Genomic DNA, 23,469 nt, shown 5'->3' with positions numbered 1-23,469 from the left:
ATTCTTCCGATGACATTGAGGAATACACCACATCAGTCACTGGCTTTATCAATAAGTGCATTGAGGACGTCGTCCCCACAGTGACTGTACGTACATACCCCAACCAGAAGCCATGGATTACAGGCAACATTCGCACTCAGCTAAAGGGTAGAGCTGCCGCTTTCAAGGTGCGGGACTCTAACCCAGAAGCTTACAAGAAATCCTGCTATGCCCTGCGACGAACCATCAAACAGGCAAAGCGCCAATACAGGACTAAGATGGAATCATACTACACTGGCTCCGACGCTCGTCGGATGTGGCAGGGCTTGCAAATTATTACACACTAAAGGGAAGCACAGCCGCGAGCTGCCCAGTGACGAGCTAAATCACTTCTATGCTCGCTTCGAGGCAAGCAACATTGAGGCATGCATGAGAGCATCTGCTGTTCCGGACGACTGTGTGATCACGCTCTCTGTAGCCGACGTAAGATCTTTTAACCGGTCAACCTACACAAGGCTGCGGGGCCAGACGGATTACCAGGACGTGTGCTCCGGGCATGTGCTGACCAACTAGCAGGTGTCTTCACTGACATTTTCAACATGTCCCTGATTGAGTCTGTAATACCAATATGCTTCAAGCAGACCACCATAGTCCCTGTGCCCAAGAACACAAAGGCAACCTGCCTAAATAACTACAGACCCGTAGCACTCACGCCCGTAGCCATGAAGTGCTTTGAAAGGCTGGTAATGGCTCACAACACCATTATTCCCAGAAACCCTAGACCCACTCCAATTTGCATACCACCCAAACAGATCCACAGATGATGCAATCTCTACTGCACTCCACAATGCCCTTTCCCACCTGGACAAAAGGAATACCTATGTGAGAATGCTGTTCATTGACGACAGCTCAGCTTTCAACACCATAGTACCCTCAAAGCTCATCACCAAGCTACGGATCCTGTGACTAAACACCTCCCTCTGCAACTGGATCCTGGACTTCCTGACAGGCCGCCCCCAGGTGGTGAGGGTAGGTAGCAACACATCTGCCACGCTGATCCTCAACACTGGAGCTCCCCAGGGGTACGTGCTCAGTCACCTCCTGTACTCCCTGTTCACCCACGACTGCATGGCCAGGCACGACTCCAACACCATTAAGTTTGCTGACGACACAACAGTGGTAGTAGGCCTGATCACCGGCAACGACGAGACAGCCTATAGGGAGGTCAGAGACCTGGCCGGGTGGTGCCAGAATACAACCTATCCCTCAACGTAACCAAGACTAAGGAGAGGATTGTGGACTACTGGAAAAGGAGCACTGAGCATGTCCCCATTCTCATCGATGGGGCTGTAGTGGAGCAGGTTGAGAGCTTCAAATTCCTTGGCGTCCACATCAACAAACTAGATTGGTCCAAACACACCAAGACAGTCGTGAAGAGGGCACGACAAAGCCTACTCCCCCCTCAGGAAACTAAAAAGATTTGGCATGGGTCCTGAGATCCTCAAAAGGTTCTACAGCTGCAACATCGAGAGCATCACTGCCTGGTACAGCAGTTGCTCGGCCTCCGACCGCAAGGCACTACAGAGGGTAGTGCGTATGGCCCAGTACCTCACTGGGGCTAAGCTGCCTGCCATCCAGGACCTCTACACCAGGCGGTGTCAGAGGAAGGCCCTAAAAATGGTCAAAGACCCCAGCCACAGACTGTTTGCTCTACTTCCGCATGGCAAGCGGTACCGGAGTGCCAAGTCTATGACAAATGGTTACCTGGACTATCGGCATTGTGTCCCACCACTCTTTTTAAATGTCTTTACTGTTTTATTTCTTTACTTATGTACACACACCTTTTTTATTCGTACCATTGGTTAGAGCCTGTAAGTAAGCATTTCACTGTTGTATTCGGCGCACGTGACAAATAAACTTTGATTTGAGATGGATTAAAAGTACATTTACATTGAAAGCACATTCCAATAGGAATATGAGATAAGGGAATGATTGAAACCCCTCCCTAACTATGCACAGACTACTTCATTAGATGGTGTTCCCCTGCTATTGGAAGCGTATAGCAAGGGGTTGCTGTGTATGTGTAGAGGTCAGGAGAGGGATACACCCTACTACTGACTGTAAGCCTAGTGGAGGTGAAACTACGGCGTGGGGAAGAAAGCCATTGTTTTGGTGCCGGCTGCCACAAAAGACAATGGACCCTGAGAAAAATGGGGCGTCCTTGAATTGTGCACCACTTCCACAAGAGTGAGTGGAACGAAGTCACACAGCCTTTTTTCCATGTCAGAGTTCACTGTTCCACCCGTGTGAAGTATTGTAGCTGCCACATTAGCCTGCTAGCGACACTGGTCCCTGAGGGGGATTGAGTATGCTAGGTAGGTATGTTGTAAAGGGAAACACACATGCAAGAACGCGTTGTGTCGTTAACACCCCTAGTAGTATTGACTGTTACAGGTCCCGTCTGCCAGTATGAACCAAGCGGGAGACTAATCATTGCAAAAAAACTTTATTAGGTTGTTACAGTGTGAGGATAAAATATAAAGTGCAAGAGAAATAAAGGAAAGCCAATGGCACTTATTGTGAAGACTGCGAGGGAAACCGATTATAATATAAAAAGACTGCAGGAAGGAGAGAAGGCAGTAGATAAGTTGACGCCACAGTACAGATAACTACTCGACGATTCCTGATCATTTCATTGGTCCTCCAAAGTACATCATCATTTTAAGATGTTCTGAAGATATGACATCACCTGCCTTCACATTTCAGTGATGTTGTCCATAATAATGTCACTTGTGAAAGCCTGCGTTATCAGGGGTTCTCCAGGACTGGGTTGGAGAGAATCAGTTGGTCACATTGCATAGTCTGCATAGCCTGTTACAACACTGAAAGGCTGCTTCCTGCAGAACAGAAATACTGCACATAAAGTATCACGTATTGTAATACTATTACACTGCAATTGTTAATCATAATACTGCTTAGAGTTCAGTAGTACATTCTAGAGAGAAAGCAGCCGGATTTGAGGAAGGACACTGTTCTTGTCTACTAATGTTCTGTACCATGTCAAGTTATGTTTTCTGTGGACCCTAGGAAGAGTAGCTGCTGCTGCTTTCGCAACAGCTAATGGGGATCCTGATACAATACCAAAAAAAAACTTGAGTAGACAGAGTTGAGAATCATCCATAGCTGCTTTAAACTCAGAAGGAGGAAAGTGTTCTGGAAAAAAAAAATCCAACCAAAGGAATCTCAGTAAACAAAGAGGTGGAACAAAACAGTGCATGTAGAGAGAAGATGTAGAGGGGAATCTTGTTAAGAGAAGACAAATCAATAGATTTAAGGCATTACTTTCCCCATCCCATCAGGAACTTGGAAACTGAAAATAATTAGCTAAGCTCTTGTGGTCAAGTCTAATTAATAATTTCATTGTTAGACTATTGTTTGTATTCTAGACCAGGCTTAGTTCAAATTACGATTGTGGTCGGGATGCCGGAGAAGGTTGAGCTGCTGTATGGTACACTGCGGTCACGGTCTTCTCTAGGTCATGGTCTTCTTCTTGCACTCGACAGAGCAGAAGAGCATTCCCTGTATGGCCATGAAGCGCTCTCCAATTAGACACTTAGCACAGCAGGAGCACTGGAAGCACTGAGGCTCAGCGTGCCAGTGGAACTCCCCGTAGGACACGCGCTGGGCCTCGGGCTCCACTGGGTTCTGACAGGCTGTACACACCTGGAGAGAGAGGGGATGTTTGTTTAAACACACACACACACACATATATCTAGCACAGTTACAGGTGAAGTCAGAAGTTTTTGTAAACTAGTTTTAATGACGCCAACCTAAGTGTTTCAACCACTCCACAAATTTCTTGTCATACAAACTATAGTTTCCTCCTCAGGAAGGAGACGCATTCCGTCTCTTAGAGATGAATGTACTTTGGTACGAAAAGTGCAAATCAATCCCAGAACAGCAGCAAAGGACCTTGTGAAGATGCTGGAGGATACAGGTACAAAAGTATCTATATCCACGGTAAAACAAATCCTATATCGACATAACTTGAAAGGCCGCTCCGCAAAAGAAGAAGCCACTGCTCCAAAACCACCATAAAAAAGCCAGACTAAGGTTTGCAACTGCACATGGGGACATAGATCGTACTTTTTGAAGAAAAGTCCTCTGGACTGATGAATCAAAAATAGAACTGTTTGGCCATAATGACCATCATTATGTTTGGAGGAAAAAGGGGGAGGCTTGCAAGCCGAAAGAAAACCATCCCAAACGTGAAGCACGGGGGTGGCAGCATCATGTTGTGGGGGTGCTTTGCTGCAGCAGGGACTGGTGCACTTCACAAAATAGATGTCATCATGAGGGAGGAAAGTTATATGGATATATTGAAGCAACATCTCAAGACATCAGTCAGGAAGTTAAAGCTTCATCGCAAATGAGTATTCCAAATGGACAATGACCACAAGCATACTCCCAAAGTTGTGAGAAAATGGCTTAAGGACAACAAAGTCAAAGTATTAGAGTGGCCATCACAAAGTCCTGACCTCAAATTGTGGGCAGAACTGAAAAAGTGTGTGCAAGCAAGGAGGCCTATAAACCTGCCTCAGTTACACCAGCTCTGTCAGGAGGAATGGGCCAAAATTCACCCAACTTATTACGGGAAGCTTGTGGAAGGCTACCTGAAACGTTTGACCCAAGCTAAACAATTTAAAGGCAATGCTACCAAATACTAATTTAGTGTATGTAAACTTCTGACCCACTGGGAATGTGATGAAATAAATAAATGACTGCTTTTATTCTGACAGATCATATTCTTAAAATAAAGTGGTGAGCCTAACTGACCTGATTAAATGTCAGAAATTGTGAAAAACAATTTAAATGTATTTGGTTATGGTGTGTGTAAAATTCAGACTTAAACTATATCTCATGTATACAATACACATTGTACAGGGTATCCACCCACGTACTGCACGCACACACACACTCTCTCCCTCTCGTTCCTTACCGCGGCGTGGCTCTTCATGTAGCAGGGCTTGCAGACAGGCTTGTTGTTCTCCATAACATACGTCTCTCCAGCCAGCACACAGTCACAGTCAAAGCAGCAGAAGTGCTTCAGATGCCAGTTCTGGTCCTCAGCCTGCGTGTACTCATTACTGAAGATCAGCTGCAGACACACACAGACAGACCAGGTTAACATGGGGAGGTAGAATTGGGAAAGGATTATTTTAATTTTCCTCTCATATTTAAAAATATACTCCAGCTCCAACATTCTTGCTCCACAATGTGTTTAATGGATCTCAAACATATACTCATCACAGCCTCCACCGCTGGGCTTCTCGCTGTCTCCTCAGTGGCGTCCGTGGTACAGCTGTCCCTTCTTTGCTCACCTCTGACCCCTCTCACACCTGCCTCCCCAACCCCTCACCTCGTCACAGCCCCCGCAGCGTGGCTTCTCACTGTCTCCGTAGTGGCGTCCGCAGTACAACTGTCCCTTCTTCCAGAAGTAGATCATGTCCACCAGGAGCTCTGAGCAGGTGCAGCACACGAAGCAGGCTGGGTGCCACAGATTGTCATAGCCAGCACGCTCTGCGTACACTGCAGGCTCACCCTGACGCATGGTCAGCTGGCACTGGTGGCACGACTGAGAAAGGGGAATGGGGATAGAAGGAGAAGGTGAGAGGAAGGAGGAATACAAGAGAAAAGACCTTCGTTAGCAATGCCCTCACTAAAACATTGGCCCTGTAGCACAGTCTCATCCTGGTATTTTATGCCATTATAAACTTAAACTGCATAATGATGATTATGATTTAAGACACTACCTGACAGCTCCCATAAATCCAAATATTAATTCAGTTCGAATAACTAACTGCATATGGGGAGAGACGGGTAGAAAGACAGACAGGCAGTCTGTAGGGGTTTGCATGAACCAAAACCCTGTTTAGATGGAAAAAAAATTCATCACGCTTCAAAACCATACTAAACAAATCAATATGCAAAACTATTCAAAATGAGTCACTCATATTTTCACTTCTGGCTCCATCTTGTGGCCAGTTGAATGTCTGTCCTCATTCTACACTAGTATTCAGTATTCTCTGCTGAGAATATACATTTCAACTCAAATGTGAGACTGTTCTACATTTCAACTCCAGCATATTTTCCTTGAACATATGGACATTGAACGAGAGAGAGTGACAGAGAGAAAAGGTAGAGACCGTATCCATGACAATAAATATACACAATATGAAAAGCTAGCTTGGTTCTAGCATCAGTGACAGACATATACAGTGGGGCAAAAAAGTATTTAGTCAGCCACCAATTGTGCAAGTTCTCCCACTTAAAAATATGAGGCCTGTAATTTTCATACACTTCAACTATGACAGACAAAATGAGAAAATCACATTGTAGGATTTTTAATGAATTTATTTGCAAATTCGGGTGGAAAATAGGTATTTGGTCAATCTCAATACTTTGTTATATACACTTTGTTGGCAATGACAGAGGTCAAACATTTTCTGCAAGTCTTCACAAGGTTTTCACACACTGTTGCTGGTATTTTGGCCCATTCCTCCATGCAGATCTCCTCTAGAGCAGTGATGTTTTGTGGCTGTTGCTGGGCAACACAGACTTTCAACTCCCTCCAAAGATTTTCTATGGGGTTGAGATCTGGAGACTGGCTAGGCCACTCCAGGACCTTGAAATGCTTCTTACGAAGCCACTCCTTCGTTGCCCGGGCGGTGTGTTTGAGATCATTGTCATGCTGAAAGACCCAGCCACGTTTCATCTTCAATGCCCTTGCTGATGGAAGGAGGTTTTCACTCAAAATCTCACGATACATGGCCCCATTCATTCCTTCCTTTACACGGATCAGTCATCCTGGTCCCTTTGCAGAAAAACAGTCCCAAAGCATTATGTTTCCACCCCCATGCTTCACAGTAGGCATGGTGTTCTTTGGATGCAACTCAGCATTCTTTGTCCTCCAAACACGACAAGTTGAGTTTTTACCAAAAAGTTATATTTTAGTTTCATCTGACCATATGACATTCTCCCAATCTTCTTCTGGATCATCCAAATGCTCTCTAGCAAACTTCAGACGGGCCTGGACATGTACTGGCTTAAGCAGGGGGACACGTCTGGCACTGCAGGATTTGAGTCCCTGGCGGCGTAGTGTGTTACTGATGGTAGGCTTTGGTCCCAGCTCTCTGCAAGTCATTCACTAACTAGGTCCCCCCGTGTGGTTCAGGGATTTTTGCTCACCGTTCTTGTGATCATTTTGACCCCACGGGGTGAGATCTTGCGTGGAGCCCCAGATCGAGGGAGATTATCAGTGGTCTTGTATGTCTTCCATTTCCTAATAATTGCTCCCACAGTTGATTTCTTCAAACTAAGCTGCTTACCTATTGCAGATTCAGTCTTCCCAGCCTGGCGTAGGTCTACAATTTTGTTTCTGGTGTCCTTTGACAGCTCTTTGGTCTTGGCCATAGTGGAGTTTGGAATGTGACTGTTTGAGGTTGTGGACAGGCGTCTTTTATACTGATAACAAGTTCAAACAGGTGCCATTAATACAGGTAACGAGTGGAGGACAGAGGAGCCTCTTAAATAAGAAGTTACAGGTCTGTGAGAGCCAGAAATCTTGCTTGTTTGTAGGTGACCAAATACTTATTTTCCACCATCATTTGCAAATAAATTCATTAAAATCCTACAATGTGATTTTCTGGATTTTTTTCTCTAATTTTGTCTGTCATAGTTGAAGTGTACCTATGATGAAAATTACAGGCCTCTCTCATATTTTTAAGTGGGAGAACTTGCACAATTGGTGGCTGACTAAATACTTTTTTGCCCCACTGTACTTCATATGAAAGTTAGTTGAAGTATAGTTGAAGTATAGTTTGACAACACACACTTCACTTATTCATCAGAGTTAATCTACGACTTCTCTGAGAAAATCACTCCCTTGTTCAGTCATTCTCTAGTCTCTCTAATCTAATCGTAGCTTCACAAAGCCACGTGTCTGAAGTGAGTCTGACAGTGAGGGGGGGGTCATATGCTTCCAGGGCTTTTAAATCCACGATGAGGAGAGATGGCATTGGAAAGAGATCAAAATCAGGGAACCAGAATGCACCAACAGTGACTAATCAAAAGGCTCTCTTCAATATACATGATGAAGGAAGAGAGAAAAGACATACAGTAGGAAGGAAGGGGACCAAATCTGAGGATAACAACCCACTGTCAGTCAGTCACAATATCTCACACTTCGATTGGAGAGTATACTTACATAGTGTCCACAGGGTCCAGCCAGGTGATCTCCAGGGGCTCCCGGAGTACCCATGGCCCCAGCAGTGGCAGCAGTACCCATGTCTCCTGGTCCACCTTCTCCTGCCCCAGGGTAACCTCCAGCCCCCATCCCAGGTTGAGCCTGTACCACTAGCCCGAGTATACTCCCAGACCCAAGCCTTGTTCGATGACCAGAACCTCTAGGCCCAAAGGCTACCCCAGACACAATTCTAGGCCCAAAGGCTCCCCCAGGCCCAACTCCAGGCCCAAAGGATGCCCCAGGCCCAACTCCAGGCCCAAAGGATCCCCCAGCCCCAACTCCAGGCCCAAAGGATCCCCCAGCCCCAACTCCAGGACCAAAGGATCCCCCAGCCCCAACTCCAGGACCAAAGGATCCCCCAGCCCCAACTCCAGGACCAAAGGATCCCCCAGCCCCAACTCCAGGACCAAAGGATCCCCCAGCCCCAACTCCAGGACCAAATGATCCCCCAGCCCCAACTGGAAGCCCAGGGGCTCCCATTCCATGTCTTCCCATGCCTGGCGCTCCCTGTCCTGGTCCTCCCTCCTGACCCATCATCTCCTCAGGCAGTTTGATGTCTCCCACTCCCAGGGCCTCGTCTTTATACTTGCGGACGTACTGCTGCATCTGTTTGACCTCTGCAGGGGTCAGCTCATGGCACTTGGACGGATCCTGGTCGTGCTCCGGTAGCTGCACTGCCATCTGTTGCCGGCGGTAGGCTGCACCCTCCGTGCCCGCTATGGGACGCCTCTCTGGGGGCAGGAGCTCGATGTAGCGTACCGCCTGACGGTCAATTGGAGAGCAAAGGAGAGAGAATTAGGACTTTGTTAAGAAGGGAGGAGAAGAGAGAGAGGGAAGGAAAGACATGGAGAGAAAACGGACAAAAATTAGGAAAAGGAAAGAGGGAGGAAGAGTCAGAGGAACAAACAGAGAAAGTGAAAACAAAAAGAGCCACAGAGAGAGGCAGTGAAGATCTAACTCAGTCTTCCCTGGGCTCGTGACTAAAATTAAGCCGTGTTGCTGTGCTGATCTTGTTAAGGGAGATTGGGAGAGGCAACCAGTTGTTATAGGACATCTTACAACCTCTCCCAACTACCACTACTTAACACATACTTGTTGAGGGATATGAAGAGATACAAAGTGTGACCTCTAGTGGACAGTCTGTTTCTAGTGATTAGCCTGGTTAAATCAGACAACCTAAAACAATACTGGCAAGGCTCTTCTAGACCGGTGTTCTCAACCCTGGGATTATCATAGGTATTCTAATTCTATGAAACAGTAGTTATACTGTTATGTTACTGAAGATAAACTGTTGTTATACCCTTACCATGTGCTGTTTCACCCCTGGAGGAGCCCACTCGTAGGTAACAGACTTCAGGGGAACGGCATCCTTCCTGACAGGTACGACATTGGCTGACACAGCAGTGGCTCTGATTGCCCCAGGTTTGGGCATGGTAGCGGGTCCAGCCCCAGCTCCGGACCCAGCCCCATAGCCAGCGCCGGGCCCAGCTCCAGCCACGGACCCATAACCAGCTCCGGGTCCAGCCCCAGCACCATAGCCAGCTCCAGCTCCGGACCCATAGCCAGCGCCGGGCCCAGCTCCAGCCCCGGACCCATAGCCAGCGCCGGGCCCAGCTCCAGCCCCGGACCCATAGCCAGCTCCGGGCCCAGCTCCAGCCCCGGACCCATAGCCAGCTCCGGGCCCAGCTCCATCACCATAGCCAGCATTGGCTGGCACATTGTGGGCAGACTGGGGACTGTATGGAACAGCGGTTCCTGATATGGGGCTGGCAGAGATGGAGAAGGTGACCTGGTTGCCCTTGTACGTGGGTACACCGTCAGTTTTGAGCTTGGCAATGAGGCCAGTGTACTTGGTATCCTCGAACAGCTTGCCCACCTTCCTGTTTTCATCAGAGTTCATCTGCACATCGTGGTCCGTAAGCCCACACTTACAGTTCCGGCAGATCTTTCTGTGATTGGGAAAGTCAATGGGGAATATGTTAGACTAGACGTATGGTTGGGTCTAAGTACTCACCAACAATGTCTAGGTTTCCTTTATGATCACCTAACTAGGAAAACCTCTACCAACTGGGCACAGACTTGAATTTAATATCTATTCCACGTTGGTTCAATAACATTATATTGATATGACGTGGAAACAATGTTCAACCAGCGTGTGGCCAGTAGGTAGGCCATACAGCCCTGAAACTCATCACTGAACCTCAACTGCTTTTAAAAATATATATTGTTTCCTTCTAAGCAGGGACTGATTTAGACCAGGGACACCAGGTGCAATGAATTATCAGGTAGAACAGAAAACCAGCAGACGTCGGACCTCATGGGGTCACAGTCTGGTTTTAGACCCCATCATAGCACTGAGACGGCACTTGTGAAGGTGGTAAATGACATTTTAATGGCAACGGACCGAGGCTCTGCATCTGTCCTCGTGCTCCTAGACCTTAGTGCTGCTTTTGATACCATCGATCACCACATTCTTTTGGAGAGATTGGAAACCCAAATTGGTCTACACGGACATGTTCTGGCCTGGTTTAGATCTTATCTGTCGGAAAGATATCAGTTTGTCTCTGTGAATGGTTTGTCCTCTGACAAATCAACTGTAAATTTCGGTGTTCCTCAAGGTTCTGTTTTAGGACCACTATTGTTTTCACTATATATTTTACCTCTTGGGGATGTTATTCGAAAACATAATGTAAACTTTCACTGGTATGCGGATGACACACAGCTGTACATTTCAATGAAACATGGTGAAGCCCCAAAATTGCCCTCGCTAGAAGCATGTGTTTCAGACATAAGGAAGTGGATGGCTGCAAACTTTCTACTATTAAACTCGGACAAAACAGAGATGCTTGTTCTAGGTCCCAAGAAACAAAGAGATCTTCTGTTGAATCTGACAATTAATCTTAATGGTTGTACAGTCGTCTCAAATAAAACTGTGAAGGACCTCGGCGTTACTCTGGACCCTGATCTCTCTTTTGAAGAACATATCAAGACCATTTCGAGGACAGCTTTTTTCCATCTACGTAACATTGCAAAAATCAGAAACTTTCTGTCCAAAAATGATGCAGAAAAATTAATCCATGCTTTTGTCACTTCTAGGTTAGACTACTGCAATGCTCTATTTTCCGGCTACCCGGATAAAGCACTAAATAAACTTCAGTTAGTGCTGAATACGGCTGCTAGAATCCTGACTAGAACCAAAAAATTTGATCATATTACTCCAGTGCTAGCCTCTCTACACTGGCTTCCTGTCAAAGCAAGGGCTGATTTCAAGGTTTTCCTGCTAACCTACAAAGCATTACATGGGCTTGCTCCTACCTATCTCTCTGATTTGGTCCTGCCGTACATACCTACACGTACGCTACGGTCACAAGACGCAGGCCTCCTAATTGTCCCTAGAATTTCTAAGCAAACAGCTGGAGGCAGGGCTTTCTCCTATAGAGCTCCATTTTTATGGAACGGTCTGCCTACCCATGTCAGAGACGCAAACTCGGTCTCAACCTTTAAGTCTTTACTGAAGACTCATCTCTTCAGTGGGTCATATGATTGAGTGTAGTCTGGCCCAGGAGTGGGAAGGTGAACGGAAAGGCTCTGGAGCAACGAACCGCCCTTGCTGTCTCTGCCTGGCCGATTCCCCTCTTTCCACTGGGATTCTCTGCCTCTACCCTGTTACGGGGGCTGAGTCACTGGCTTACTGGGGCTCTCTCATGCCGTCCCTGGGGGGGGGGTGCGTCACCTGGGTGGGTTGATTCACTGTTGTGGTCGGCCTGTCTGGGTTGGCGCCCCCCCCCCTTGGGTTGAGCTGTGGCGGAGATCTTTGTGGGCTATACTCGGCCTTGTCTCAGGATGGTAAGTTGGTGGTTGAAGATATCCCTCTAGTGGTGTGGGGGCTGTGCTTTGGCAAAGTGGGTGGGGTTATATCCTTCCTGTTTGGCCCTGTCCGGGGTGTCCTCGGATGGGGCCACAGTGTCTCCTGACCCCTCCTGTCTCAGCCTCCAGTATTTATGCTGCATTAGTTTATGTGTCGGGGGGCTAGGGTCAGTTTGTTATATCTGGAGTACTTCTACTGTCCTATTCGGTGTCCTGTGTGAATCTAAGTGTGCGTTCTCTAATTCTCTCCTTCTCTCTTTCTTTCTCTCTCTCTGAGGACCTGAGCCCTAGGACCATGCCCCAGGACTACCTGACATGATGACTCCTTGCTGTCCCCAGTCCACCTGGCCATGCTGCTGCTCCAGTTTCAACTGGCCTGGGCCCTAGGACCATGTCCCAGGACTACCTGACATGATGACTCCTTGCTGTCCCCAGTCCACCTGGCCATGCTGCTGCTCCAGTTTCAACTGTTCTGCCTTACTATTATTCAACCATGCTGGTCATTTATGAACATTTGAACATCTTGGCCACGTTCTGTTATAATCTCCACCCGGCACAGCCAGAAGAGGACTGGCCACCCCACATATGCTCTCTCTAATTCTCTCTTTCTTTCTCTCGGAGGACCTGAGCCCTAGGACCGTGCCCCAGGACTACCTGACATGATGACTCCTTGCTGTCCCCAGTCCACCTGACTGTGCTGCTGCTCCAGTTTCAACTGTTCTGCCTTATTATTATTCGACCATGCTGGTCATTTATGAACATTTGAACATCTTGGTCATGTTCTGTTATAATCTCTACCCGGCACAGCCAGAAGAGGACTGGCCACCCCACATAGCCTGGTTCCTCTCTAGGTTTCTTCCTAGGTTTTGGCCTTTCTAGGGAGTTTTTCCTAGCCACCGTGCTTTTACACCTGCATTGTTTGCTGTTTGGGGTTTTAGGCTGGGTTTCTGTACAGCACTTTGAGATATCAGCTGATGTACGAAGGGCTATATAAATAAATTTGATTTGATTTGATTTGAATACACCTGCCCTATAGCGTAAAGCAGGTCAAAGGCCCAGGCGTTTAGATAGATACCCTATTGCTTTCACATCTTTTCAGATCAGTGGTCATGGAAGAGGAAATATTCATGACTTTGGGGAAACAGTCACAAGCTTGTGAGTAGGTGGAGTTGTGGGAGGCAGGATACTGGACAAGTGAGATCACCACACTTCTGCTAAGATGGGATGAGTGATGTCGTCACCTTAGGATCAAATTACATCAAATAACACAGAATGTCTTTCCTGTTCCGTTCTTATTTCCACAGACTGGGCTTGCCCTGCACACCTGACCATGATCAAGATGGAAGGAATTGTGGTAGTTAGGTGTTGCCATAGCAACTGGCCACTGCAGTAGGCACCGGGGCACCTGTTGTGACGTCTTCAGGAAAGCTAGCTGAGTGTGGATAATTGTCGAGGGAAGCAGGAATGCTGGCTTGACTTGAGGACATTGGGGGAGACTTATTTTCATGAGGCATTGGTCCAGATAAAGACTGCATTGTAAATCAAGAAATCAGACAGGAAGTCAAAGTAATGTAGGACATTATTAAGGTTATTTCAAATTTAAGAGCACAAAAAAATAGTAGACAACAATGATCGGTTGCAACATGCTTTCAGGGCCTGTGGCTTTCCCTGTTGTTGTGAAGCTAAGAGAAAATAAGCATTGTTGTTGTCCCCATCGGGTCTGGATTATCTTGAATTCAATATATGAAAAATGATAATAAGTATACAGCACAGAGACAACAATACAGTACAAACCTCCAGAAGTGTAGCTCAAACCCCTCACACTTGTCCTTGCATTTCAGACACGCCGCCCCGGCGCCAATTTCATGGCCCAGGGTCATCTGCCAACAGACAGAACACAGCACATTAATTAGATTAACAGACGTACGTGGTCTTTAGAAATTCTTTAGAAATTACTTCATAGCAGCCAGGGCTTGATATTTACTGAAGTTCATATGGTGCAGTCACTATTTAGGCTTAATTGTTTTTGGAATGGCATTTTCAAATACCCTCGTTAGCAGAATCTGCAGCGTTCTGTTGATGTACAGCGTCACCTTGACATTTGCGTATAAAACAACAAATAAAATAAAAACAGAAACTGATGTCCCGTTAATCCCCAATCCCCCCTTAATCCCTATATTCCAGATTTGATGCGTCAAGCAACAGCCCACTTTTCTCAACCATTTGGCATTCATTCTCTTCTGTTCTGATTAGTTTACCTCCAGTGCCTATTTTGGATGTTAGGCTACTTGCCAACTAAACAAGACTCACTAGGCTATAGGCCTAATTCCAGAGTTTATAGTCACAGCGCATACTGTAGAATCCCCTTCCCCCTTCACATTCGTATCACTCAGACTACCTTCTCTACTTCAAACATCAGTGTTGTCCATCTTGCACGTTACTGCTGTCTGAGCCCTTATACGGTCAAGTAATCCACAATGCTGAAAGAGAGCCCCTCTCCAGGGTTGAGCCCCTCACCAGGGTTGCATCCCAAATGGCACCCTTTTCCCTATACAATGCCCTATGGGCCCTGGTCAAAAGAAGTGCACTACATGGGGATTAGGGTGCCATTTGGGACACAAAAACACACTCTCCTGTTGGGTGAAGGCCGTTTTTTGGCTCAGGGAGCCCTGAAAGTGGAGCAGTGAGCCCCCCTCGGCCTTTGGGAATGAGCAGCCAGCCTCTAAAGAGGAATGCCAAGCTCAGACCAGATTAGATCTTATAAGAGTGTGACCTGTAGATAATATTTACATTAACCATCACCCCCTTTTCTCCACTTAAAGCTGCAATAGGTCACTTTTTGGCGACCTGACAAAATTCACATATAAATGTGTGTTATAGTATAGGTCTGTCATTCTAATAGAAAACAAGTCTAAGAAGCGGTAGATCTGTTCTGCGCGCTATTGCTATACTTCCCATTTTTAAGTTTACTTTTTGAGTCTTTTACTTTCGGTTTGGTGCACAAGATTCAAACAGCTGAAAATACAATATTTTTGGTTATGGAAAATGTATTTCACAGAGGTTTAGATGGTACAATGATACTACACTATAGTTGCTTGTTGTGTCACTAACTGAAATTAGGTGAACTATTAGAATTTTATCGACCAGGAAATGGCAGAGATATATCTGCATAGTGCATCTTTAACCATAGTAAATGATTATAAAGAAAGGGAGGCCTAGCTATTGGTGAGTCAGACATACAGTTGAAGACGGAGGTTTACATACACTTAGGTTGGCGTCATTAAAACTTATTTTTCAACCACTCCAAATTTCTTGCTAACAAACCATAGTTTTGGCAAGTTGTTCATGACACAAGTAATTTCCCCAAATATTGTTTACAGACAAATTATTTCACTGTATCACAATTCCAGTGGGTCAGAAGTTTACATACACTAAGTTGACTGTGCCTTTAAAAATAAATAAAAATGTCATGGCTTTAGAAGCTTGATAAGCTAATTGACATCATTTGGAGGTGTACCTGTGGATGTATTTCAAGGCCTACCTTCAAACTCAGTGCCTCTTGACATCATGAGAAAATCAAAAGAACTCAAACAATAGTACGCAAGTATAAACACCAAGGGACCACGCAGCCGTCATACTGCTCAGGAAGGCTACGCGTTCTGTTTCCTAGAGATTAACGTACTTTGGTGTGAAAAATGCAAATCAATCCCAGAACAGCAGCAAAGGACCTTGTGAAGATGCTGGAGGAAACCGGTACAAAAGTATCTCTATCCACAGTAAAACGAGTCCTATATCGACATAACCTGAAAGGCCACTCGGCAAGGAAGAAGCCACTGCTTCAAAACCGCCATAAAAAAAGCCAGACTACGGTTTGCAACTGCACATGGGGACAAAGACCGTACTTTTTGGAGAAATGTCCTCTGGTCTGATGAAACAAAAATAGAACCGTTTGGCCATAATGACCATCGTCATGTTTAGAGGAAAAAGGGGGAGGCTTGCAAGCCGAAGAACACCATCCCAACCATGAAGCACAGGGGGTGGCAGCATCATGTTGTGGGGGTGCTTGCTGCAGGAAGGACTGGTGCACCTCACAAAATATATGTCATCATGAGGGAGGAAAATTACATGGATATATTGAAGCAACATCTCAAGACAACAGTCAGGAAGTTAAAGCTTGGTCGCAAATGGGTCTTCCAAATGGACAATGACCTCAAGCATACTTCCAAAATTGTGGAAAATGGCTTAAGGACAACAAAGCCAAGGTATTGGAGTGGCCATCACAAAGTTCTGACCTCAATCCCATAGAATATTTGTGGGCAGAACTCAAAAAGCATGTGCGAGCAAGGAGGCCTACAAACCTGACTCAGTTACACCCACTCTGTCAGGGGGAATGGGCCAAAAGTCACCCTACTTATTGTGGGAAGCTTGTGGAAATCTACCTAAGTTAAACAACTTAAAGGTAATGCTACCAAATACTAATTGAGTGTTCGTAAACTTCTGACCCACTGGGAATGTGAGAAAAGAAATAAAAGCAGAAATCAATCTCTATACTATTATTCTGACATTTCACGTTCTTAAAATAAAGTGGTGATCCTAACTGACCTAAGACAGGGAATTTTTACTTGGATTAAATGTCAGGAATTGTGAAAAACTGAGTTAAAATGTATTTAGCTAAGGTGTGTGTGTAAACTTCCGACTTCAACTGTAAGGCTCTGCAGTGTCCATCTCATCTTTTCTGTATTCAGAAGTCCATCAAACAGCCTTGCTTGCTTCCTCTCTTCGGAAAATATATAGTGAACAAAAATATTTAAAAAAATAACATGGAACAATTTCAAAGATTTTACTGAGTTACAGTTCATATAAAGGAACTCAGTCAACTGAAATACATGAGGCCCTAATCTATGGATTTCACATGACTGGGAATACAGATATGAATCTGTTGGTCAGATATGCATCTTTAGGGGTGTGGATCAGGAAACCAGTCAGTATCTGGTGTTACCACCATGTGCCTCATGCAGTGCAACACATCTTCTTCGCATTGAGTTGATCAGGCTGTTGATTGTGGCCTGTTGTCACACTCTTCTTCAATGGCTGTGCGAAGTTGCTGGATATTGACGGGAACTGGATTCAGAGTAGAGGTCAACCGATTAATCGGAATGGCCGATTAATAGGGCCGATTTCAAGTTTTCATAACAATCGGAAATCAGTATTTTTGGACGCCGATTTTGCCCATTTAAAAAAAAAACATTTTTTTAACTAGGCAAGTTAGTTAAGAACAAATTCCTATTTTCAATGAAGGCCTAGGAACAGTGGGTTAACTGCCTTGTTCAGGGGCAGAACGACAGATTTTTACCTTGTCAGCTCTGGGATTCAATCTTGCAACCTTACAGTTAACTAGTCCAACGCTCTAACCACCTGCCTCATTGCACTCCACGAGTAGCCTACCTGTTACGCGAATGCAGTAGAAACAAAGGTAAGTTGCTAGCCAGCATTAAACTTATCTTATAAAAAACTAAATCAATCATAAATCACTAGTTAACGACACATGGTTGATGATATTTCCTAGTTTATCTAGTGTGTCCTGCGTTGCATATAATCGATGCAACGCTGGGGGATGATTGAACAAAAGCATATTTGCCAAAAAAAGCACAATAGTTGCACGACTGTACCTAACCATAAACACCAATGCCTTTCTTAAAATCAATACACAGAAGTATATATTTTTAAACCTGCATATTTAGCTAAAGGAAATCCAGGTTAGCAGGCAATATTAACCAGGTGAAATTATGTCACTTCTCTTGGGTTCATTGCGCGCAGAGTAAGGGTATATGCAACAGTTTGGGCCGCCTGGCTCATTGCGAACTAATTTGCCAGAATTTTACATAATTATGACATAACATTGAAGGTTGTACAATGTAACAAGAATATTTAGACTTAGGGATGCCACCTGTTAGATAAAATACCGAACGTTTCCATATTTCACTGATATAATAAACATTTTGTTTTTGAAATTATAGTTTACGGATTTGACCATATTAATGACCAAAGGCTCATATTTCTGTGTGTTATATTAAGACTTAATTATATGATTTGATAGAGCAGTCTGACTGAGCAATGGTAGGCAGCAGCAGGCTCCTAAGCATTCATTAAAACAGCACTTTCGTGCATTTTGCCAGCAGCTCTGTTTATGACTTCAAGCCTATCAGCCTAATGGCTGGTGTAACCGATATGAAATAGCTAGCTAGTTAGCGGGGTGCGCGCTAAGTGTTTCATACGTCACTCGCTCTGAGACATGGAGTAGTTGTTCCCCTTGCTCTGCAAGGGCCGCGGCTTTTGTGGAGCGATGGGTAATGATGCTTCGAGTGTGGCTGTTGTTGATGTGTTCCTGGTTCGAGCGAGGAGAGGAACGGAAGCTATACTGTTACACTGGCAATACTAAAGTGCCTATAAGAACATCCAATAGTCAAAGGTATATGAAATACAAATGGTAGAGAGAGAAATAGTCCTATAAATACTATATTAACTAAAACCTCTTACCTTGGAATATTGAACTCATATGAAACAGGTCTCATATTCTGAGCAAGGAACTCAAACGTTAGCTTTTTTACATGGAACATATTGCACTTTTACTTCTCCAACACTTTCTTTTTGCATTATTTAAACCAAATTTAACATGTTTCATTATTTATTTGATGCTAAATGGATCTTTATTGATGTATTATATTAAGTTAAAATAAGTGTTAATTCAGTAGTTGTAGTAATTGTCATTATTACAAATAAATTAAATGTAAAAAATAATAAAACAGATTTAAAAACTGCTTTTTTTGGTCCTCCAATAAATCGGTATCGGCGTTGAAACATCATAATCGGTCGACCTCTAATTCAGAGCATCTCAAACATGCTCAATGGGTGACATGTCTAGTGAGTATGAAGGCTTTGTAAAAACTGAGACATTTTCAGCTTCCAGGAATTGTGTCCAGATCCTTGCAACATGGGGCTGTGCATTATGCTGAAACATGAGGTGATGGGGGCGGATGAACAGCACGACAATGGGCCTCACGATCTCATCACGGTATCTCTGTGCATTGAAATTCCCATTGATAAAATGCAATTGTGTTCGTTGTCCATAGCTTATGCCTGCCCATACCATAACCCCACCGCAGGACACTCTATTCACAATGTTGACATCAGAAAAATGCTCACCCACACAACACCATACACGCTGCCATCTGCCTGGTACAGTTGAAACCGGGATTCATCTGTAAAGAGCACACTTCATCATGCCATTGGACATCGAAGGTGAACATTTTCCCACTGAAGTCGGTGACGACACCAAACTGCAGTCAGGTCAAGATCCTGGTGAGGACAACAAGCACACAGATGAGCTTCCCGGAGTCAGTTTCTGACAGTTTGTGCAGAAATTCTTCAGGTTGTGCAAACCCAGTTTCATCAGCTGTCAGTGTGGCTGGTCTCAGATGATCCCGCAGGTGAAGAAGCCGGATGTGGAGGTCCTGGGCTGGCGTGGCTACACGTGGTCTGTGGTTGTGAGGCCGGTTGGACGTACTGCAAAATTCTCTAAAACAACGTTGGAGGCGGATTACGGTAGATAAATTAACATTCAATTCTCTGGCAACAGTTCTGATGGACATCCCTGCAGTAGGCTTGCCAATTGTACACTCCCTCAAAACTTGAGACATCTGTAGAATTGTTGCACATTTCAGAGTGGCCTTTTATTGTCCCCAGCACAAAGTGCACCTATGTAATGATCATGCTGTTTAATCCGCTTCTTGATATGCCACACCTGTCAGGTGGATGGATTATCTCAGCAAGGGAGAAATGCTCACTAACAGGGATGTAAGGAAAATATTTCACAACATTTGAGAGAAATAAGTTTGTGCGTATAGAACATTTCAGGGATCTTTCATTTCAGCTCATGAAACACGGGACCAACACTTTACATGTTGTGTTTATATTTTTTGTTCAGTATAAATTGTCAATGTTTACTTAAACTTCTCAGGAACACCCTAGAAGCCTCTCTTCCCAGAAGCCCATTAGGGAGATAATGATGCCTTTAGGATACTGATTAATGAAGATCAGTAAGAGTGGACTAGAGCCATATACATGTAAAAAGGCTAACCACATATGTGATAGCAATCCGTCAGTCGATGATGTAGCATGCAGCCATTGGTTGATGCATGCCAAGTTTGATCAAGGGAACATGACCAATGACACATTGCCATGAGGTGTCTCAGGTTGACAAGGGAAAGTAGCCACAGTCCAGAAAATCTGAATTTCAAATGCCAGATGATCTTATGAGCAAGGGCCCGATTACATCTTGAGAACTTGATGCCTTCAGAATGCATTAACAGAGTTCTATTATTGATACTCTTTGAAGATAATCGAGCAGACATAATCAAAACAAGTAGTTTTCTTTGATCAAAGGTCATTAGCAGTTTGACAATTATCGGGGTCTCACATTTATGATTAGTGATCTAGTAATTATCGCGGCTTCACGCTGGTAATCAACTGAATCTTAAAGGCCATTACTGCGACGCTTTCCCTTTGTACAGGCGCGTGGACCTTGATGATAGCTGACAGATAAGGGCTGGAATCATGGAGACCCCACTCCACTTTCATGCCTTAATCTCTCTTAACCTCTTGACAGTTGAATTAACAGAGAATGGTCCTTTGTTATAATGCTATAAATACAACTGAGTGACTCAATCGATGTAGTAGTTAGGTGCTTTGTTGTATCTAAACGATGCTGTCTGCTGCATCAGACCGGCATCATTGATGAGTGGTCGCGCGTGGGAGACTGGACGTCCGTCCTCACCTTCAGAATCAGATTATTGAAACATGATACTGAGAGAAAGACACCAATGGTTAGGATGCGAACAATGTCAAAACATATTAGACCAACTACGGGTTTGTTTTATTTGATAAACTGACCTTGCACAGAAGCAAGAAGTTCGAAGGTTCTAGCAATTGGCTACATATTGCTAACACATCTAGTATTTTACAGTGAAAAGGTAGTCTATGTACAAAAGTTACTGGCTTTAATGACAGAACGAGCCATCTTCCTTGCTGACTTTACTAGCTTGTAGGATACACCTCTAAGGGCGTTGCCATGTCTTATCTGGAACTATACACAGGCATGAGGACTTACCTTCTTGATTTCCTTTTCTACCTCCATTTTCAGTTCCCCGCTGTAGGCTATGCTGGTTTAGACCCGCCGTAAACTTTCAAAGTAAATACACAAAAACTTGGACTCACTTTACGTTGACACTTATCTTTAGAAACACAACCGAAAGTGTATCGGTTTTACGCTGCCACCACTTCTTCCGGAACGGTCCCGTTCATTGCTTTGTTACTATGAAAGGCTTCCGCTATACAAGTTCTTTAATTCTGGACCAATTGGAATTGAGTGAGCAACCAATAAAGTACAGGACAGCCAATCATCGTTTAGCAAGGGGGGCCTCCTCAACTATAAAACAAAATGAATGAACACGTAAACTACTGTAGTCTATAGGTTAATCCTTTCAATGCTGTTTTGTTGGGTGTGGTTGTATTGGTTCTGGTGGAGCAAATATATTAGGCAGTCATGAGCCTATTGTTGTTAGTGTTTACAGTCAATGTATATACTATTTACAATTAAATGTTTCCTCTTACAGTATATGCTGATAGTTTTGGGGGGGGGATATTTGACCAAATACTAGACAGAGGAGCAGCAACTTGGTATTAACACTTATGAAATGTATCTGTCGTGTGCAACACATTTCACATTTATGACAGAGATGAATAGTGTGTCTGTCACGCAGATTATACATCGACCCTCTGGTTGATTGGTTGAGTCTTGACACAGTCATGGATAGCAGCTACATTTACTATATAGCCATCCCTCCCAATCTTAAACCTGCACATACTTATCATGCAGATGCAGGAAATGTGTAGTAATGATGTAGTTTAGAAACATCATACGTCATGTGCATCTGTTTTGCTGTCCTTTTAAAAGAAGGCCTTGGGTGTTTCACAGCTTGTGGCCTTGTGTAACTGTGTTACAGACAAACTGCAAAACAGGTGGGTATCTAGGCAACTGTATAAATCATCATAAAATCATCATAAGGAGATGATTTGTGTAATTTATCAAACTCATGATAAATTCAAATGCAATTTCTTTCGATGCAGGCATGATTTTGTATGCCCTGTCTTTGCCAGTTGGTATGCAGAGTAATCTTGCATGTGAGAGAGAAAAAATAACTTCAAAACAAAATATTGTTAGACAAAATAAGGTCATGTGTCACGCCCTGGCCATAGAGAGGCTTTATATTCCCTATTTTGGTTAGGCCAGGGTGTGACTAATGTAGGCGTTCTATGTTCTTTTTTCTATTTTCTTGTATTTCTTTGTTTTTGGCAGGGTATGGTTCTCAATCAGGGACAGCTGTCTGTCGTTGTCTCTGATTGAGAACCATACTTAGGTAGCTCTTGCCCACATGGGATTTGTGGGTAGGTATTTTTTATTTTCTGTTTAGTGGTTTTGTTGCACCTTGCAGAACTGTTCGTGTGTCCGTTTTTTGTTCCAGTATTCATCTTTATTAAAATTCGTTATGAATACGTACCACGCTTCTCTTTGGTCCTCTTCTCCTTCTCCCGACGACAATCGATACATCATGGTTCAAATGCATTCTAACAGGATTTTGTGCGCAGTGCTACTTGACAAATGTATTGCTGTCTTTTAGACAAATGTATTGCTGTCTTTTAGACAAATGTATTGCTGTCTTTTAGACAAATGTATTGTGGGTGTGCCTGTATGTAAGTTAATGATTTACTTCTAGATATGGAAAAACCAACATGTACAGTATCTTTAATCTGTCATTCTTGTTATCAGCTCGATTGCATAAAACAGGCTACAGTTACCCTTTTTAGAACGGGCACAGAGGGAGGGCAGAGAGATCTGGTAGTGCATACTGTTTCGGTCTCAAATGAGAGGGCCTATATCAACCAAACGTAGCCTAAAGTTAATTGAACAGTTTGTCAAATGATGTCTTAATAATTCAACTGCCTTCCCAGCAAACAATGAATGTTCCTACCTCTTACAGCGTTCCTACAGTAGACACCAAATAGAACCTTTCAATTCAATCTGACATGAGGAAAAATAATTAAGTGATATTTTGAAAGCAAGCAGACACTGTATCTATTTTATTTTTGGTACTTTACCCCTTTTTCGTGATTTCCAATTGGTTGTTACAGTCTTGTCCCATCACTGCAACTGCCCTATCGACTCGGGAGAGGCGAAGGTCGCGGCTCCTTTACACACTGCT

General features: G+C 44.3%; 1 protein-coding gene across 2 annotated transcripts; it reads right to left on the bottom strand.

Annotated features, from left to right (window-relative positions):
• Positions 1–2,469: 2,469 nt before the first annotated feature.
• On the bottom strand, positions 2,470–21,532 carry tes (testis derived transcript (3 LIM domains)). Of its 2 annotated transcripts, none has more exons than XM_029667437.2 (7): positions 21,318–21,532; positions 13,946–14,031; positions 9,591–10,233; positions 8,246–9,046; positions 5,399–5,614; positions 4,979–5,137; positions 2,470–3,702 (listed from the first exon to the last, which is right to left on the bottom strand). In XM_029667437.2, the coding sequence occupies exons 1-7, from the start codon at positions 21,342–21,344 to the stop codon at positions 3,511–3,513; spliced, it is 2,124 nt and encodes a 707-aa protein (XP_029523297.1). In that variant the 5' UTR covers positions 21,345–21,532; the 3' UTR covers positions 2,470–3,510. The 2 variants fall into 2 exon arrangements, with proteins under 2 accessions (XP_029523297.1, XP_029523298.1); XM_029667438.2 differs by lacking the exon at positions 21,318–21,532 and adding an exon at positions 19,355–21,266.
• Positions 21,533–23,469: the final 1,937 nt, after the last annotated feature.

Source organism: Oncorhynchus nerka, linkage group LG9a, assembly GCF_034236695.1.
Source record: "Oncorhynchus nerka isolate Pitt River linkage group LG9a, Oner_Uvic_2.0, whole genome shotgun sequence".
Taxonomy (NCBI): domain Eukaryota; kingdom Metazoa; phylum Chordata; class Actinopteri; order Salmoniformes; family Salmonidae; genus Oncorhynchus; species Oncorhynchus nerka.
Note: the sequence above shows the minus strand (reverse complement) of the source record. Positions and strands in the feature narration are given on the sequence as shown.

Bases quoted from the DNA above. Each gene is read 5' to 3' on its own strand.
- tes (XM_029667437.2), bottom strand. From the start codon at position 21,344: ATGGAGGTAGAAAAGGAAATCAAGAAG. The intron at 14,032-21,317 runs GTAAGTCCTCAT...GTCTGTTGGCAG, and splicing joins TAGAAAAGGAAATCAAGAAG to ATGACCCTGGGCCATGAAAT. The intron at 3,703-4,978 runs GTAAGGAACGAG...CTCTCTCTCCAG, and splicing joins ACATGAAGAGCCACGCCGCG to GTGTGTACAGCCTGTCAGAA.